Raw genomic sequence first — 19,671 nt, 5'->3', positions numbered from 1 at the left:
AGAGGCAGGGGAAGGCCTGGCAAGTTCTTGTTTGTCCTTGGAAGGCATTCCTGCCATGCTAATGTTATGCAAAGATCCAGCTTAGAAATCTCAGGCACAATCAAGGCATTTAGACCTGACTCATTAATGGCCAACAGTTAATAGGCTGGAGCTGTAATTCCTCTGTCTGGGGACTTGAGGGTGTTTAAGCCAAATCCATTATATATATATATATATATATATATATATATATATATATATATATATATATATATATATATATATATATGTATTACAGCTACACTGTTGATCTGTTACTGAAGATAGGACGCACCTCTCTGTCCAAAACACTCTGAAAAACAAAAGTAAACCCAGACTTTTCCAGGTCTTTATTGCTTTCCGAAGCCACTAAGTGCATCAGTCTTCCTAAATCTGGGAAATCAGCAGCATATCTTACCACTAAGTGCCCAAGCAAAATTCTCCATGAAGCATAAGTTCAACAGAATGTAATTACCTCAAAAGCAGCACCTGAATGTCACAATTACAAATCAGTCTTTGGAGCTTGCAACCCTCCTTTCAATTCAAAGTTTAAGGCAACACCAACAGACCAAAAACCAGGGTCTTGTGAAAAACTGATCTGCAAACACATGGTCAACATATTGCCAAATTGGAGAGACACCTCAAAAGAGTGACAACGCGAACTTTTGGGACTTCAAATAAACAAATTTGAACTAATCAATCTGGAAAGTCTGTTTTCTATTTGTGGCTTTGGGTTTGCTGTTTCATGTTTCTTTCTTTGTCTTAGCTGTTTGTTTGCTTTCAATTACACAGGCCCCCCCTTATCCTAACCTCTGAATCTCCCTGTGCCGTGCCAGCCGGGAGGCAAGCAGCAAGGCACCGTGGAATATCAAATCCTGGAATATCAAATGCGAGCTAGAGGATGAGCCAGAAGAGGCTCCTTCTTCAAAGGCTGGTGGTTTTGCTCTCAAATCAGCTTTTTTTGGTGCATCCCCTCCACATAAAGGTATGGCACCAGTAGTTTGGCGACTGTTCCTCTGCAGTATTTGCTGTTTCACAGGTCATCAGGAGGTAGCGAGCAAAGCTTACCAGATGTGGCTTTTATCACCTCAAGTGGATCTATTTTCTTTATGGGAACCCTGGTTTCTAAGGTTTTATCAGATCACTGCGATTAGAAAAGCCTCACTTACACGCTCAAAAGCTCCTATAAAACCTGTAGTTCAAGGTTTATTTGGTCTAGGTGGTTTTCAACTTGGAGGAATGACTTGCAGACACAAGTAATTTGTCCTATAAGCTTTGACTGACCAGTTGCAAAGTACGCTCAAACTGCGCCTGCCTCCTGAGCAAAATTCCATCAACTCACTGACCAAAAGATGTTCTTTTAAGAATATTTTCAAAAAAGAGGGAAAAGAAGGGGGGAAAAGGGCTTGCATTAAAAAGGAAGTTTCAATTACTTTGTGAAATCAAGCAGAAAAATTAAGATCCAAGCAAACTTTATTAGCTCTGACAAGCAAATGCCGATGCCTTTGTTTCCTATGTGTGCAAAAGTTTTACTAAGGAGGGGTGTGTGTGGTTTTGGGTTTGATTTTGCTTCTTTTTAAGCCACAGAAATATGCCTTTTTTTTTTTTTTTTTTTTTTTTACATGCTTTGCTACAACTGGGTTTCCTAAGTACATTCGAACGAGGGAACTGGCACAGAGCTATCACAAAGCAGCTGATCCTTCTCCACACATCCACCAACATTTCCATGTGTCAATAGTCCTTCATGGCCACATTTATCTATGTAAAAACCCATATTAATAAGCCCTTCTCCTGCAGGCAGAGCATGCCAAGGAGAGTAACAGTGCAGATAATATAAGAACTTAGAGCAGGTTAAGAGACTCCAGAAAGAAAATACACAAAAGGCCAGATTTTTCGAATTAATTTTGCATCCACACATTTTTCAAGGCAGTTTGGCTCCTATTAAGTATTTCATATTCAGTTTGTAGGCTGCAGTCTGGGGGCGACCAGAGGGGTCTGTGGGAGCACAGCAGGACTCTGAAGGCTGCAATATGGGGAGCTGTGGTCCCCTGAAAACCAAGTTTTGGGCTTATAAAGTTTGAGAGAGCTGCGCTGCCTACTGCCCCACTCAGGCCCTGCACTGCTCCTGCTGAACAAACCATCTCCTCTGCCAAACCCCCCCTGGCTCCCAGGCCCAGAGGCAGGGTGGGCTGCAAGTTGGTGGAGCAGTTATTTCCACCGCCTCGAGGACCAGAAAGTCTCATTTGCTTAGAAAATAAAACTCAGTCCAAGAGCAGGTCCTGGGCAGACATAAATGAGACTTCAGTTCTAAGTGGAAAGTTTTCCACAAGACTTTTTCATAGCAACACGGAGACTGTTTTGGCACCAGAGGGAAGGCAGAGCTGCTCCACAATTCCAGCTCCCTGGTTTCTCCCCAGTTTAGCTCAGCACAGGATGACCTTCTCAGCCCAGACATGGGCAATGTCCCTTCCACAATGAGCAGTTTGGGGCCAAATATTCCAGCTGAGCAGCTCCACTGCAGAGCAGCTTTCCAGGAGTCTGGAATAAGCACTGCCATCACCCCAGAAATGCCTCTCCAGAGCATCAGAGACACAACTCAATTCTGAGGAACCCTGGCTACATCTCAGAACACAGCTGCACACTATGCACACCCAGAAAAGCAGCAAGCTTCTGGAATGCTGCATTTTCCAGCCTTGCCCACAAAGCCACACAAAGGCCTTTCTTGCTTCATCAGTGACCCCAGGGATTGCTGTCAACCCCTTGATCCAGCCTGCCTTCCTGGGAAGAAAGGTGATGCTGCTCTGCCCCAGGTCTTCACTCTGCTGCTCATGACTGTACGAACAGCTGGACCAGAAAGAGCCACCAACTAAAGGGGTTTCAGAAATAATTAGCTGGCATCAATCTGATGCAAAGCAGGGTTGGGAAAACAAGCTCAGATGAAGGGCTCTGGGAGGGATAGCCAGCAGAACTTGATCTTGCAGCAGCTCTTGCACTGCAGATGCAGGACCAAGGCACAGATCTGTGCCTCCCAGCTCATCCCTTCCCTCAGTCAGAGCTCCCAGGGGCCAACTGGGACATGCAGTAGGCTCTCTGTGGCTATCAGACTATCTTGGCTTGCCAGGCCATCAGAAGAAAGGCATGGGAAATTAATAAGCAATCTGTGAATCTCATATTGCATTGGCCAAAAAAAAAAAAATTTAAAAAAAATCATACACTGCTGCCTAGAGCAGGACACCACAATTTAATAGGACTTTCCAATTTAAAGGTTAAAAACCTCACACCACGTGTTACTGCAGAAGGCAGGAAAGAACACGTAGCTCAAAGGGGATGCCAGCACTGAAAACGAGGAGGTGGGTCAGGTTTAAATCTAAACAGGCCCACCACACATCCATCCTAGGGCCACTGTTTATAATCAGAGAAAGGCAACTTTATACACAAAGATCACACACTAGTGGTTCCTGGCTGTTCCCAGGGAAAAAAAAGCTGCTTTTCAGCTGAACTTTCCAAGAACTGTTCATGTCAATAAGACAAACCTCCAGAAATGCACATGGTCAAGGCTAAAGCAACACATGGAGAAAGGCAAATAAGCAGCACAACAGGGGGCAGGGGACATCCAGTGCCAAAAACCAAAGGTGCAACTTGCCCAGGACCTTTGGAACTCCCTAAAACTGGGCCACCAGACAGACAGAGGGTGTCAGTGAAAATCCTTCCTCCAGCTGGAGGCACAGCTCCAGATTCAATCCCCCTGAAGGAAAAAAGAAAGGGATGGTGCCTGGAGAGGCAAGAGGCACCAACCCAAGCACAGGGCAGGACATTCGCCCAGAGATCCCAATAGTGGGGTCACTGCCTCCTCCCCAGGGAGCAGCAGCACTGGGACAGGAGCACAGCCTGTGCCCCAGTGATGTCCAGAACCATCTCCTGCATCTCCCACCTCCCTATTTATCTCCCCTCGGACAAAACACCTCAGAGCTAAGACCACAGCACGGTTTGTAAATGAGATTTTCTAACCTGCAAAACGTGCTTTTAAGCCCTTGACTGCTGCTCCACCAAGTGTTACTTTTCCAAGAGCCAGGTATCCGTTGCAGAAGCCACCCAGCTCACACAAGCACTGCACTGTGTTCTGCTGGCACAACACGACCTACGTCCAAAAACCCATCCCGCTGCTGAAACAGACTCCCAATGTATTCCCGGGCTGGAGGCAGCAGCCTGCCAGTGTTTGTGGAAAAGGCGAGGCTCAGCAGTTTAACCCACCCCGGCGAGGCGGCAAGGGGGGAGGAAGAGAGGGGAGAAAGGATTAAGATAAGGATATCACAAAATTAGGAATTCCTCCTTCTCCCCCTCTCCACAATGCCCTATCTTGCCTGCTCTCCTTGGGGCAGCTGTGAACACCAGCCTTATCTGCCACAGCTTCATACGGGCACTCCTCCTCCTCACCACAGCACACAGAAATCCCAACATCCCTGCAACAATTCCCAAGCCAATTTCTGTGCTGCCACCTTTGTTTGAGCAAATCCCTCCCAGGAGGGACAGCAGCATCTCAAATGACAACAGGAGAATGCAGGAGGCCACTTCAACCTTTGAAAATTAAAGCTTTTTGAACTCCCTACCCTCCTCCCAAACACATTTCACAGTGTAAACATGTGCCTTCTCATTGCTGCTCCACATGAGACATGGCACAGAGTCACATTTTCTTAGGTAATTTGGAAGAATCAAGTCTGGGGGACAGCTCAGCCCTGGTGTTGCACAGACTGTTCACCTGCAGACCCCAGCTTTGATCTCCTCTCTTGAACAGCAGCTTTGGTGGGATGGGAAAACACACTGAGCTGACAGCACCCAATTGCACCAGGGGACAATTGCACTGAGGTTTTGCTGGCAGGCAGTGAAGGGGTTTCTTCTGTCTCCTTAAGCACAGCCCTGAGCAAGCTGGGGGGAGCAGGGAGTGCAAACAGGACCTTTGCCATCCACCTCCCAGGTGGGACCATTGACAGCCACCAGCAGGAAGGTAAACAGCCCTGGCTCTGGGAGCCCCAGGGAGGGATGGCTGATTAGAAGGATGGGATGGATTTACCAGTTGTGTTAGTTTTTACCCTTTTCTGAATCAGGAAGAGGAGCTCCCCTCCCTCCCCACAGCCACTGCTGTGCCCTGGCTCCCTCCATGAGCAGAAATACTCTGAAATAAAGTTTGCAGCTAAAAAAAGCCTGGAGGAGCCATGGGCAGCCCCTGCAATGGGGAGGCTCTGAGCAACCCGCCAGCTACACGGGGAGATCCTGGCAGGGCTGAGACAAGGCTTTGGAATGAGGATTGGCGGCAAATCTGTGGCAAATCCACGTGGGCTGGGTGTCTCCAGTGGGTGACACTGTGCTGTGACCAGAGCAGCTTCCTGGGGATGCACCCAGACCAAGCAGCACCAGCCAGGGGCCTGCAGCAAAGCTCTGCTGGCCATGCTCGTTCAAAGCCATGTGCCTGGGGCTCAGCCAAGGAGATAAATGCAGGGAGCACAAAGGACACAGAGGGCAGAAAACCAGGAGCCAGAAACTGTCCCATGAGAGACCAAGTGCTGGCCACCACTCCGTCAGTGTTTCTGTCCAAAAGCCAAGACTTACTTTTCTTTCTAAATACTACCCCTCCTGCTTAAAATAGAAAATAAAAAACAATAAAAATAAAGTTCCCTGTCCTCACACCACCAAAGGAAGAGGCAGGAATGGGAAAAGTGTAGCCCTCCAGCCTGGACACCCTTGGACAAAAGTCCAAGCTAACACTTAAGCCTTGAAGCTTCACTTGAGCCCCCCGTAAGAAGAAGATTTCCAAGGCTGCCACAGGCTCAGGGACAGCTCCCCTCCTGCTCCTGTGCTATTTTCAAACAATGACATTTCTTCCAAAACAAAGTGTTTTGCAATCCTTGAGCAATTCTTTCCTTTTCCAATAAAAAGTGAAATTCTCTTCATTCTCAGCCAGTTGGGACTCTCAACCACAGGCACTGCCACCAGCTCCAAATCCATCCACCCTGCAGATGGCTACGTCAGAACTCCAGCCCAGGCTCCTGCACTGCACTGGCTCCAGGCAGGTCTTGCTGCACCACTGCTCACAGAATACTGGGAGAGGTTAAATTTTAACTTGGAACTCCTTCCCTGAACTGCCTGACTTGTCTTCTGAACCTCCCTCCTGTAATTGAGGGATTTCACTTAATCTATTTAACTTCCAAGTGTGCTCCTTCTGCCATAACTTGTTTCCCCAAAAAGAAATTGCTTAATGTCTTGCAATATTAATATATATATATATATAACTGAAAATCCATGGAGTTGAATATGACCTATTTCTCATAGCAATATAAGTATTTCCAGGTCCTAGCAAAGGCACAGTAAAAAGTAGCTCTACAGCAAAATGAGACTGAAGCCAATAAAGAGATTTGCTTTGAAAGAAATTAATATGAATCAAATCCAAGGCAGCAGATTTCATGGCACAATCTGCCTATGTTAACTGCCCAGTAGTCTCCCAAACTGCCTGTCCAAAGGCAACACACAGTAAAATTTACATTCTGTGGTCACTCAGACAGACATCTGGTGCAAAGGCTTGCACTTTAAAATAAAAACCCATTGAAAGCTCTTCTTAAAGAGCTTTGCAGCTTAAAAACAACACCTAGGAACTATGTGGGACTGAGCAATTTAATCCCAAAAGAAACATGGGCAGTACCAGTGCTCATCCCTGGACCCAGCTGGGAGAACACAAGGGGTTAAACATGTGGTGGGCTCTTGCAGCAGGAGCATGAAGGGCCTATTTAAAAAGAAGAACCAGAAATAAGGAATTCTGCCAGTTTTTACCCCTGATAAATCCACATTCCAGTCTGTCAGCTATCTTGTTATCCCCAGAGCTGCTGAAGTGTCTTTGGCTGTAACTATGCATGACTCCAGCTTTGAGTAATGGAAATAAAGTATGTGCATTGCGACTGCAGCGTTCCTTCCCCAACCCCAGAAAAAGAAAGGCAGAGCAGGAGGAGATCCTAGAGAAGCTCAGGAATTTTGTGCAGAGAAGTTGGAAAGCTGTTCACACCCTACATCAGCTGCCCACTGCACCAAACCCGCCTGGGGAGAGATGCCTACAACTTGTAGAGGAGATGCCAAGTTTTAGCCTAACACAGCAGCTCTTACTGTCTGCAATAACAAACAAATACTCTTCCAGATTCACAAGTCCAGTTTAGCTGGCAATTCATAGTCAGTAAACATTTGGAAGCAGTATTGCAAAATTAAACAAAGCTATCATTTACAGGAAACCCTGCCTCGAGTACAAATTATAGAGTTGTTAAGTTTATCTGGGAATGCCTTGCCCCTGAGTGCTGTATAATTATTCCTAAATCTTTCAGGAAAGAATGCAAATATTTTGAAGCCGTAATTCATTGACAAGGAGGAAGTCTCATTTAACCTTTTGTGCATATTTTGATACCTAGAAATTAACCCTTACTTCCCACAACTATTTTCCAGGATCCTACTGAGCCAGTTGGGCAGCAAGTGGACCCACAGCCCTTGTTTTGGCCAGGCTGGACAGGAGCACCAGGCTCACCCGGCATCCTTGCCCGCTCCCAAACTGCCTCTACAGCAGCTTCAGGGCTGGTTTGGAGCAGCCCTGTGCCAGCCAGGCTGCTCCACTCACAGAGCCTTCCCCAGAAGGAAGGCTGCTGAAAAGACTGGCTGTTCTTACAGGAGTTACAGCAGGGAGAGGTATAAAGGAGCCTTTAGTAATGCAGAGGGCTGAGTTATGTGGAGTTTTCACCAGCAAGGCGCCTGCACCACGATCCCCTTGGTGGGCTGGATTCACCAGGGCTGAGCCTCATCTCTTCCAGCCTCCTCTACCCACCAAGCCACAGCTCCTCAACCAGCCCCAATTAACTCATGTTGATTAGCAGAAGCCACATGGCCAAAAGCAGTCACACCTTTCCCTGTCCCCATAAAAGTGTTTTGTTTTGGAAAGAAGAAGGAGGCAAACTCATCCTCTGCTCAGGACCCTCCAGCATCCAGACCCTAATCTACCAGTGGCAACAAACTGAGATATATATCTAAAGAAACAGTCACTTACAGCCAAAGAGGAGAGGACATGCATCCCCCAGGACATCTGCAGCGTCATACACACAGAGCCCACACTCCCCATGCACCCCTGGGTGAGCACCCAGTGCTCCATGGGGACCCATTCTGCTCCAGCCCAATGCTGTGCCAGGCTCAGCCACATCTTCCAGCTCTGAGACCCTCCTGCACCCACTACTGTGTTACAAAGGAAAAAAACCCACCCAACCAAACAACAGCCAGCCTTACCTTTCCAAAGGCAGCACTCACGCTATTGTGTTTTCCTCCGAGTGACATTATTAATTCAGAAGAGCTCAGCAGTGGGTGTTATCCCCTGGTACTCACAGCAGCTCCTGGGCACAACAGCTGGGCTGGAGCACCCATTTCCCAGCTGGGCGCTGCAGGAGGCAGGAACCTGCAGCTGGGGGCATCGCCACTGTTCTCAGTTACTCAGACATGGAATGCTAACAAGGTTAGGCTGCAGCAGTGACAGACCAACATCCATGATGCACATCCACTGTCACAGATCAGGGCTTCTGACATGGTGGAACTGGGAGACAAAAAGACCTGGCTTCTTCCTCTGGGTGGAAGCAGGTCACTGAATTCCCTCCCTTGCAAGCAGGTAAGCCCAAGAGTTTTCAGAACGAAGATGAGAGAACCTCACGCAAAATGGATTTAAACCCAACTCTGTTAAGATGCCGGGATGCTCCAAACCACTGTGATGATGCTCCAAACCACCACCTGGGTCCCAGCAGTACAAAACGTCTTCAGCTCCTCTCCTTTCCCGTGAGCAGCTGTGAGCTTTCTTCCATGCCTGGAGCCGGGGAAGGGAGGCCAGGCAGGTACAGAGCCCTTGCACTCCCTCCTCATCCCACTGCCATGCTCGGGGAGCATGTAAAACCAAACCAGCGAGCATTGCACTGGAAGAAAGCAATCTCATTATGAGAGCTAATGAAAGCGAACCACAATTATTATGTAAACAGCGCTGAATCATTAGCAGACGCTATTAAAGCCATTTTTCCCCCCACCGAGAAGAAAAGCATATTGCCCTATGGCACCCTCAGTTCTGTCTCTAAACTGAGCCAAAACTCAGGGGGAAGCCTGTTTGTTTTCCTCCAGTCCAAACTAAACCAGCAGCACCACTCTGACCCCTGATCTGCACGCCGGGTGTTTGCCAGCTGCTCCCAGTGCCTCTGCCCAGGCAAAGGGGCACTGCTGCCTCTCTGCCTTGGCTCACCAGGCATCCTGTGCTCCCCCAGGACTGCTGGCCACCACACTTTAGAAACCCCAAGGTTGGCAGGTACACAAAAAAAAAAAAAAAAAATCCAGCCCACACTATTCAGAGCAAAGGCAAAGCCTGCCTGGGTGCCCATAGCTGGCAAGGGATTGATTTTCCATCAGGCTTGTAACTGTGCCCGTTCCTTTGATCACATAAATGCTCTGTCCCTCCCATGGGAATGGGCCAAGGAGAGTCAAGGATGGTGCAGGAGGTTATTTATCCCCCTTACTCCATGGCTCTCCTTATCACTAATTTCTTTCCAATAGCAGCACTCACCACAACTGGGTGAAGCTGCTTGCCCTTTAATCTTCCATGGGGCAAAGTTACCTTTAAAACAAACAAACAACCCAGCTCCCTTACACAGAGGACACTGCCAGCCAGTTGGCTATAAAGACACTCAAACAAGATCCTCATGTTTGTAGGAGAAGTAAAAAACTGCATTTCAGCCCAGTAAAAATCCTGTCTCCATCTTTATATTCCAAGAATGCTGAATCAAAACAGGCTCAAGTCTTTAAAAAGAGGAGAGTACAAAGAAGCAAAAAGTTTGTATTAAAACCCATGTAATCTTTTTTAAACACCATTATTAGAACCTGTAGTACCAGCCAAGAGTGATTTATCACCCCGTCATCACAGCCTGCAACACAGAGCTTTTTATACCAAACTGTCAATGCTACAAAGCTAAAGCCCCAGCTCATAATTTCTTAAATCTGGTCCTGTGCTGCCAGCAAATCCCCTAAACCCTGGGATTTGGGGGTCCAGGGCACTGCTGCTCCTCCATCAGTGCCATGCAGAGCGATGTGACCCAACTCAGAGCATCCAGCACAGGTTCTGCACTGTGCTCCCGAGCAGGAGGATGTTGTAAGTCAGTGTAGGTAAACAAATTACCCAGGGCTATTTCAGCTTCTTTCAAAAGGAAAGTCAACGGGCCATAAAGGCTTTAACTGCATTTTCCGATGGACCTTGAGGTGCCTGGTTTTCACAAGGCAAGCGGTCAGAGCTCTCTGAAAACCAGACACCCTGACATTTGGGGTTTTCCTGTGAAGTTGTTACTCTAACACACCCCAAATCACCAGTAATTTCTAGAATAGCAATACAAACCACAAGAGGTTAAACTGACTGCACATTACTTAAACTAACCTAAGGGTGACCCCTGGAAAGGAACAGCTATTGGATGTTGTGGTTCTGTAGAAACTCAATTACCAAAGCCAATTTCCTATGAGCATTTTTAAAAAAGGAAAAAGAAGGGGAAAAAAAAGGCAGCAACAATGCTGACAATGTGTAAGGGCCACATATTTTCACCTCCTGAAAGCTGCAGCCTCGCCTGTATAAGAACTGCTCCTATTCCCACAAAAATGTTCAAACATATTTTAAACATTTCATCATTGTTTGCTCCCATCTGAATTTGCTTAAAATCCAGACAATTCTCAGCTTCTAAATTGGAAACATTAAGAGAAATACTCCTTTAAAATCCTTTGCTCAGGGTAGCCCCTCTCCACCATCCACATACCTTTCCAAAACCAAAGCTTGCAGAGAGAGAAGTGCCTCACAGGGAACTCCCACAAATCCAAGGCCATCAGCCACTGGCTGTGTAAGCCACAGAAAATATGAGTAGAAAGACAGGAAACTAACAGATTTTATTTCTCTGCTTAGAAGATGGACAACAAAAAAAGTATTTCTAAGAATGTTTTCTGGGAGGTGGGGAATCTGGCAATGCTTTACATTGGGAAAGAGGTTACTATAGTTCTAATTTCACATTAAAATCAACACTGAGTAGCCCTTAATTGAAATTGATCCCACCAGGTGGTATCCCCACACACACTTCTTGAGCACCATCTCCATCCTTTCAAGCACTTTGCCAGTGAGGTGATGCACTGCTGCGCTTGAGGAACATCACCCCATCCCACCTCCCTCCTCTGCCAGGACCCACAGACACATGAGAGGTGACAGACAGCAAGGCACAAACTAGCAGGGAAGGTGATTGTGCCAACCATGGCCATTTTCAAACAGAAAACACCAGCCTAAGGAAACTACTACAGCTACTACATCCACACGGGGCAAGCCTGCCAACAGCCCACACGGCTGCCACCAGCTCTGCACACAAAGCCTCCAGCACTTTCTCACCAGGTTCCCTCTTCCCAACATGCTATTTTTATCTGAGCACCTTTCCCGGACCAGAAGGATGTAAACAAGAAGAAAATTCTCTGGCACAAACATGGTGCTTTGGCCACAGCCTCTGCAGACTGCACGGGCAAAGAAAAACACAAAAATCTCTCCCAGAAAAGCAAAATAGTTTCATGAAACACTTCTTCAACAAACCAGGAAGCAGGTAAGATGGGCTACAACAAAGCAGTAATCGCTTTTAATTTAAAAACTTGGCAATTAAAAAAAAGAATATACACAGCAGCTTTCTTCCTGAGATGCACCAACCCCAGTGAAGAGCACAAACTGCACCTTTCAGGGCACCAGAGGGGTTTGCCATGGGGCATCCTGGAGCACACAAGGTAATTTAGGGAACAAGAGGGAAACTTACTGGGTCCTCACATTGCTTAGCAATGGGAGAAGGAAGTTATCTTCATAATCTCAAAAGAAAGAGAAAGCAGGAGGAATGTGAGGAATGCAAGGAGGTTATTGCCTGGGAGACTGGGACTGGCAGCTCATTCTCAGCCTGGCCGCCGGCGAGGAGGCACATCCTGACCTCTGTGGCTAGCAAGAATGTCCATCCCCCACAAAAAAAAAAAAAAAAAAAAAAAAAAAAAAAAAAAAAAAAAAAAAGGCAGAACAAAAGCAAGTAGTAAAGAATTTTGCAGAAGACTGAATAATCCTGATGCTCTATCCTGGCGCTGCCCAAACCTGCGGGAGATGTCAGGGACTGAGCCTCTGCAACTCAACACACATGCACATCCACAGAAGTCCCTGGTGAGTCCATGGGAATGGCCATGTGTGAAGGGGACAGGAGATGAGAACCACACATCTGACATCTCTTGAGGAGACTGACAGTCTTTCCCAGCCATGCAGCTTCCAGGGTAGGCAACAAATTGCACAGAGCCAGGACAGTGGGGTCTGCACAAGCCACCATCCAACACCAAGAGCACGCTAAGGCATCGCAGACCTCACCACAGACATCACCACCTCAAGGAACTGGGACCTTTCCAGCCTGCTGACAGAGGTCCCAGCCCTACTGCACCTCCAAGACAGAAAATGCTCATCTGGAACCTTCTTCCATCAGAGCCAAACAGAAGTGATGCTCCATCCTGAACTTCCTTGGCTCCACAGGTACCAAGGAAATACTGTGGCAGAGGGGAGATGCAGAGACCCAAAACAGCGCCTTGCTGTCGTGTTGGCCGTGCTCTGCTGCTGTTTCAGTATGAATAAAAAGCCTGTTGACATACGAAAGCCACAGAAAATCTCCCTGAAACTACAAAACAGCACTGAAAACATTGTGCAGCTCAGGCCTTCTGCACAATGTACACACGCCTATTCAGCCTCTTAAAAAACAGCTACATGTCTAAGGAAACATCTGATAATTAAGGCAATTTTAACAATAGATAATAATTTGACTATGAATTGTATGGAATGTAATGACTGCTTATTCTGGCAGAAAAAACAGAACTTTCTATGAAGTGCCTGCCAAGGAAAACGATACTCCCACTCAGCCCGGACCACTGCGAGCAGTTGCTGCTAACCACATGCTTCGCGCTGCCGGCTGCTAGGACACGGAGCGCCGCTGCAGCCGAACAAAACCCCGAGCTGCACATTCGCAGGGAGAGAGAGAGAAAAAGAGAGAGAGGGGAGGAAAGCGCGTCCCGGCGAGCGGCGGCCGGAGCCGGGCTCAGAGCCGTGACTCAGCCGGGAGCCGCCGCCAGGCCCGGCCAGGCCCGGCCGCGCCGCCAGCGCTCCTCGGTGGCCTGCGGGCAACTCGCACGCTGCCAGCTCCCCCCTCCCTCCCGCCGCTTCCAGTTGCTAAATGACATTAGAAGCGGCTAAAAATACTTCAAGCGGTTCTCTCGGTTAGTTTTCTGTGCCAGCCAACTTGTGAAGGCCGAGGGCATGTTCTCTCCAGTGGTCATTTTCAGGTAATCAGGAGAAAATCCTCCCCACCAAGGACCACTGCCTTCACTGGACAGGAATCACGGCAAGTAGGTGCAGCTGGAGGCCAGGTCACTGCACACCTTCAAACAGAGCTCAAGGATGACCAGGTGTTATCTGGTACTTCTCACAGCACAGCAAGTCCAGAGCTGCCTCTGCAAACCGACTGCAACAGTGCCAGACAGGCGAGAAACACCGGCCTGGAGGGGATCCAGAAAGCCTTTCTCAGCTGGAAGAGGCCACATGGAAGAGAAGCATGTGAAAAACTAAAGAAGCATTTGCTGAACTTGACATGTAAAACAATGGGCTGGTTTTGGCTGGAGTAGAGTTAATTTTCTTCGCAGTGGTTAGTATGGGACTGTGTTCTGGATTTGTGCTGAGCATAGGGTTGATAATACGGAAAAGTTTTTGTTATTGTTGAGCTGGGATTACACACAGCCAAAGCATTTTCTGCTGCTTGTACTGATATGCTGGCGACAAAGTTCGAGGAAGAGACACAGCTGGGACAGGTGACCCCAAGTGACCAAAGAGAGATTCCAGACCATATGACATCATGGCCGTATACAAAGTGGCGGAAGAAGGAGAAAGGGGAGGACATTTGGAGTGATGGTGTTTGTCTTCCCAAGTCACTGTTACATGTGATGGGGCCCTGCTTTCCTGGGATGGCTGAACACCTGCCTGCCCAGGGAAACACTGAATTCCTGGCTTTGCTTGCATGCTCAGCTTTTGCTTTCCCTGTTGAACTGGATTCTTCTCAACCCACAAGCTTCCTACCATTTACCCTTTTGGTCCTCTCTCTAATCCTTTTGGTAGGGTAGGGAAGTGAACGAGTGCCTGTGTGAGGCTTGGTTGCTGGCTGGGGTTAAACCCCAACAAACAGCAATGCAAACAAATTCTCACCGACCAAGGGCAGGACACAAGGACACAGTACCTACTGACAGCCATAAATACACTGGGGACAAGTGAGCAGCAGGACATCAGTGCACACCCACACACAGTTACTCTGGGCAAAGTCCAAAAATCAAGGGTCAACCGATTTCCTCTGCCATGGAGAAAGAACTGCTCTCACAAATAAATGCAGCTATTCAATTAATTTGGTTTAAATAGAGATTAATTACACTGAACACTTCACTAAGGCTGAACAGAGTGCTGCTTGCACCCAGCTCCCTGCAAAATCAGACTGCTTCAGGTTTGATCTGTGCTCTCCACCACTGCCAGGAGAGCAGGGATGACACTGCTGAAGGAATTTTGCCAGTTAACTGGCTACATTTTCCACCCAACAGGCAAGACGGTTTGGGGTTTTTTTCTCCTTTTCAATCCAGGAAAAGAAACATCTAGTTCTTCCAATTAGCAGGAAAAGGGAAGGAATTTCCGTCTGTTTAACGCCTGAGGGCAAGAAGCAGCCTTTCGAAAGAAAGGTTGGGTGGGAGTTTTTTTGTTTTTTAAATCACAGCCACCTACTGTGGGTCTCCAGATGCCACCACACCAGCTCACTTTGCATTTCATTCTGCAGCCCCTCCATACCAACCAAGGTAAGCAGCCCCTTCAGATGGTCGTTTCGGGGTGTTTTGCCCTATCAGGACAGCTTGGAGACATCTGGAATCCATAAGGAACATTCTAGGTAGAGTTTGAACAAAGTCAGTGGCTCCAGGACCCAGAACTTCCCAAGATGTGACGTGTCCTTGGAGAACTGTCAAAGTCATCTTAAAAGCAGTCAGAGCCTGGTGCTCTGCCCACATCACCTACTACCTACAGGCTATCAAGAGTCAGGTTTCACAAACCAACCATGTAGACATCAGGTCTAGAGAGCACTGACCTCTCCAGCAAGAGCAAGATTGCATCTCAGCACTGCCAGGAGCTTTGCCACACACACACACCACAGGGCTGGAGGGGCAGCAGCCACTGAGGAACACTCAGGTACAAAGCAGCACCAAAGGGCCATGGGTTATGAAAAGCTTCCACACAGATTTACAGCAGCAGTCAGTGTTTATACCTCTAACACCAAAGAGACATAAAAGGAAACAAGTTCTCTATGTCCCACACCACAAATAACCCATTTTACACCTCTTATCAAGGAAGCAGTGAGTTGACCAGCTGTGCACTTCTTTCAGAAATGCCTAGGTACTTCAGCAAGATATACCCTGCTATTTATGCATACTCTAATTAGGTCCTAAACTTCGTCTAAATAAGTATTAAAGTGAACTCCTGGGTAATTATGGTGAAGGAGCAGCCTTTTAATGCCACTGAAATAGCAATGATACAGATAAAACACCTGCTGGAATGGGCATTCCCTTGAAAGAAAAATTTTTGCATATGTGCTGCTCCAGAAGAAAATAATGTGGCCAAAAAATCCATGTGAGATGCTATAAAACCCCAAATGACTCCCATGGCCTTCCAGTGAGGATGAGTTTCACTTGATGTCACATAGCCCAGTGCAGGGACACATTTGCCCGCACAGCTGCTTCACTTTACAATCCAAGGCCAACATTTTGTAGGATCAGTAATCCCCAACAGCAAAGAAATCACTACACTTACAGAAACAAATCTGCCACAGCTTTTAGGACACCTTTTCACAAAGATGCTAGGAAGTTTCTGTCAGCACTGTGATCTAAACTTGCTAAGAGAATGTGAGAATAAAGCATAATCTACCAAATCAGTACAGAAATCTAACAAAGAAGTTTATGCACTTCAGACATGAACAGCCACACACCATTACATCAGTGTTCATGTGTCCACACGTGATGCCATGCAGCCCACTGAGGTCTCCCCAAGCTGTCCTCCACCAGTTTAGTGAGCAGAGAGGTGCCACCAAGCAGAAATCACCAGTTTCCACCATCACCCCGGTGGGATAGTTGGCCAAGCACATGGCTCATTCCCTCACACACATTTATCTTGTTCCCACCGATAGCCAGGCGCCCAGGTAACGGCCTGTCCAAACCACTCACTCTCCCGATGGAAAACACGCCACTTATCACCTGAAACACCATCTGGAATCAAAGCCTTGGCAAGTGCCCTGCTCTGGAGACACAATACACACCACAGACCTCTCACCCTGGTGCCAGACCTCAGCCTCCAGCTTTATCACCCAGCCTGTGGGACTGCAGAGCCCTGTGCTGATGCCACAGGTGAAGTTCCCCACTCTGAGAGCACTCAACACCAGCAGTGGGACTGGACTGGTGGTTCCATCTGCCTGCACCAGCTGAGCAGCAAGGGGGGAGATCTGCAGCCTCCAAACACAACCCACGCCAAAACCACATGAATTCACAGGGGGAACGTGAAACTGCAGCAGGTGTAGCACCCCACTCCATGTTTAATTTTAAATTCAGCCACACTTAAGGTACACCACACTTTAAAGCTGTACACAGCATGCCTCCTTTAAAGACTTCCACCACCCTCTCTGAAATACCCTGCACAGCAGGATTACATTTAAAACACAACTTTGCAGGACCTGTTGCTTTCCAAGCAAGGCCAGACACAGACTCCCTGTGCCCCTGGAACAGCAACATAACCCAGGCAATACTTTCAGCGTGTCACTGCAGAAAGCCCTTCTTTTGTCAAATAATCTTACCTTGCTCATCACTTTTCTCAAACAGACAACAGCTTTGGAGCTTCAAATGGAAGCCCTGTCAGCAGGATCTACTCCTGACATTCTCCAAAGCTCACCAAGTCATCTTAAACAATAACATATAAAATAAGGATTCGGTCAAACCTTCCCAATACTGGACTTAAGGGGAAGTCTGCTCACGTTCTGATCCTGCACTGATGAGGGCTGGACTCAAATGCAAGACTATTTATTAGAGACCATTTTACAAAGCAGGCAGAGTGAAGGGGCGAGAGTATTTTAACTGCAACCAGTCAGACGTTTCTCATTAAAATATTTCTTGGAGAAGTAAACGGGCCTGCAATTTTATTCAAACAGATGTAGGCTAAATGCATATCATTAGTCTGACAATACAAAAGCACAAGCGACTGAAATTATTTTAATTTTGTCAGTGAAAAGGATAATGTATGCATATCTGGAGGGCACACCAATGGTAAAGATTACCCCCAGCTTCTATCTGAGCCGTCTAAAGGTATTTACTTGGGGTCTGTCTGTGTTGTGACAGTGTCCCAGACCGAAATGAATGCCTCCAACACTCCACATTTTTGAGCCATTCAGTCATGCATTTTTGTTATTGTTGAAAGTAGTGCGAAATTGCAGTGCATGAGCTGGAGTCCTTGGTGGTCTCCGAGGATTCCAGCTAAAAAGGCACTTCCTTTGTTCCGCGGAGAATGCGGTCCAGTAGGTCATTCAGAAGGGGAAATAAAAGCAGCGGCCCTGGGAGGGAGATGAAGGATGAAACAAAAAGAATAAAATGTTTTGGGTGTGAGCACATTAGCTACCATTTCCTACTGCTGCCGGCTGCGAGCACTCCTGTCCCCGGGATGCGCAAGTACCTCGGGACGAAGGTTGAGGGAAGGAAGAAAGAAAGAAAAAGGAAGGGGAAAAAAAAAAAAAAAAAAGAAAAGAAAAAAATAGGAGCCGTGTCTCAGTCCCTCCGCTAGCAGCCGCCGGGCACCGGGGCGGAACGGGCCCCCCGCTCCCCGCCGGGGCGAGCGGCGACCCAAGGGCAGGAGCGCCCGCGCCGCCGCCGCCGAGCCGGGAGCGGGGCCGGCAACAGGCGCGGTCCCGCCCGGCCCGGCACGGCACGGGGGGCGCGCAGCTGGGACTGCACCGGGACCCTCCGCGCGGGATGGGCGCCGAGCTCCGCGGGGCCGAACCGAGCCGCGCCGAGCCGGGCAGCGCGCCCCGAGCCGAGCCCGGGGGGAGCCGGGCGCGCACCCCGCGCTCCGCGGGGCCGGGCCGAGCGCGCACAAAGGCGGCGGCGACGATCGCGACTCACCGCTGATCTCGTGGCTGGGCGCCTCGCTCTGGCTGAAGCCCTTGGCGGCGTAGAGCCTCCGCACTTCGGAGCAACTTTTGGCGCGGGGCTCGGCGGCCAGCAGCAGCGGCAGGCTGAGGGCGGCCAGCGCGCACAGGAGGGGCGGCAGGCAGCAGCCCCGCCGCGGCATGGTGCGGGCGGGCAGGGGCCGCCGCGGCCGGGCGAGCGCGCCCCGAGGCTGGAGCCGGCGCTCCGCCGAGCCTGCCCCGCCGCGCCCCGCGGCAGCCGCGCCCGCTGCCCTGCGCCCCGCTCCGCTGCGGCTCCGCTCCGCTGGCCCGGCGTGCGGCGGCGCTCCGCGAACTTGGCCCGGCAGGAAGCACATGGGGTGGTGGTGGAGGAGGAGGAGGAGGTGGAGGGAGGCGGGGAGGGCGGCAGCCAAGCAGGATCGCGCAGGGCCGGGACAAGCCTCTGCAGCCCCCGGGAAAATCAGGAGCTGGGATCCGCCCGCCCAGCGAGGCGGAGCGGAGCCCGGGGCTGGCCGGCCCCGCGCGGGCGCTCCCTCCCGCGGAGAGCCCCGGCCCTGCCCCGCACGGGCACCCCCGGCACGGGAACCCCGGCACGGGCACCGCGGCACGGGCACCCCCGGCCCCAGAGATCCCACCTGGCACCCCCGCTCCCGCCCAGGCCAGCTCCGAAGTGCTCCCCGAGGAAAAGGGAGAGATTCCCTCTGCGCTGTGCTCTGCCTCCTGAACTGGAGCTGTAGATGGTGCAGCTCTGCCCCAGGTTTAATAGGTTCACTAGGCTGATGAATTTTGACATCGCTGTGACAGGTCTGAACTATGTGCATGAAAGGCTTGTCAAAACCGACATTTTTCCACCAATCTTCTGTTTCCAAGAGTTTAGCGGGGCAAAGGCCTCAGGAGCACTGGCATCAAGGTGCTCCAGTCACTCTCCTTCATAGCCCAGCCCAGCACACAGACACACGCACAGATGTAAAGAAGCCCTGCTGAACCCTTGGACCAGAGTCCAACAGTTGCTCCTTGCTTCAGTTTACTGAAAAATCACAGAAACAGTATTGCAAGAATGACAGGCATTGTCATCATTTCCCAAGGCTGCAATGTCCCTTAAAGGGTCTGCTCAACCCTTGCTCCCTGTCATGGTGAGGTCTCCATGTCCTTGTCCCCTGGGTGTGGGGGCTGCATGGGGAGCTCTGTCCTGCTGCACTGTCTGTGCTCAGTGCTGTGTCTCAGCACAGATCCGTTTGCCCCAGGACAGTGTAATGGCCTGGTGATAGCATCATTTAATAAAAATAGATGTGCAGCATTAACAATAGTGCTGCTCTGTGAGCTTCATTTCTCTCATTGCCACAGTGGG

At 49.2% G+C, this 19,671-nt stretch overlaps 1 protein-coding gene across 1 annotated transcript in view; it reads right to left on the bottom strand.

The window, feature by feature from the left end:
* Nucleotides 1–18,518, bottom strand: part of GPC4 (glypican 4) — a 68,698-nt gene extending 50,180 nt beyond the window's left edge. The window contains exon 1 of the mRNA XM_059482710.1: nt 18,319–18,518. Within this exon, the coding sequence (XP_059338693.1) occupies nt 18,319–18,487 (169 nt within the window). The 5' untranslated portion in view covers nt 18,488–18,518. The remainder of the gene's footprint in view (nt 1–18,318) is intronic.
* Between the last annotated feature and the right edge of the window lie 1,153 nt (nt 18,519–19,671).

This window comes from Ammospiza nelsoni, chromosome 15 (assembly GCF_027579445.1).
Source record: "Ammospiza nelsoni isolate bAmmNel1 chromosome 15, bAmmNel1.pri, whole genome shotgun sequence".
NCBI classification, from domain to species: Eukaryota; Metazoa; Chordata; class Aves; order Passeriformes; family Passerellidae; genus Ammospiza; species Ammospiza nelsoni.
This window is presented reverse-complemented; position numbering and strand designations above follow the sequence as displayed.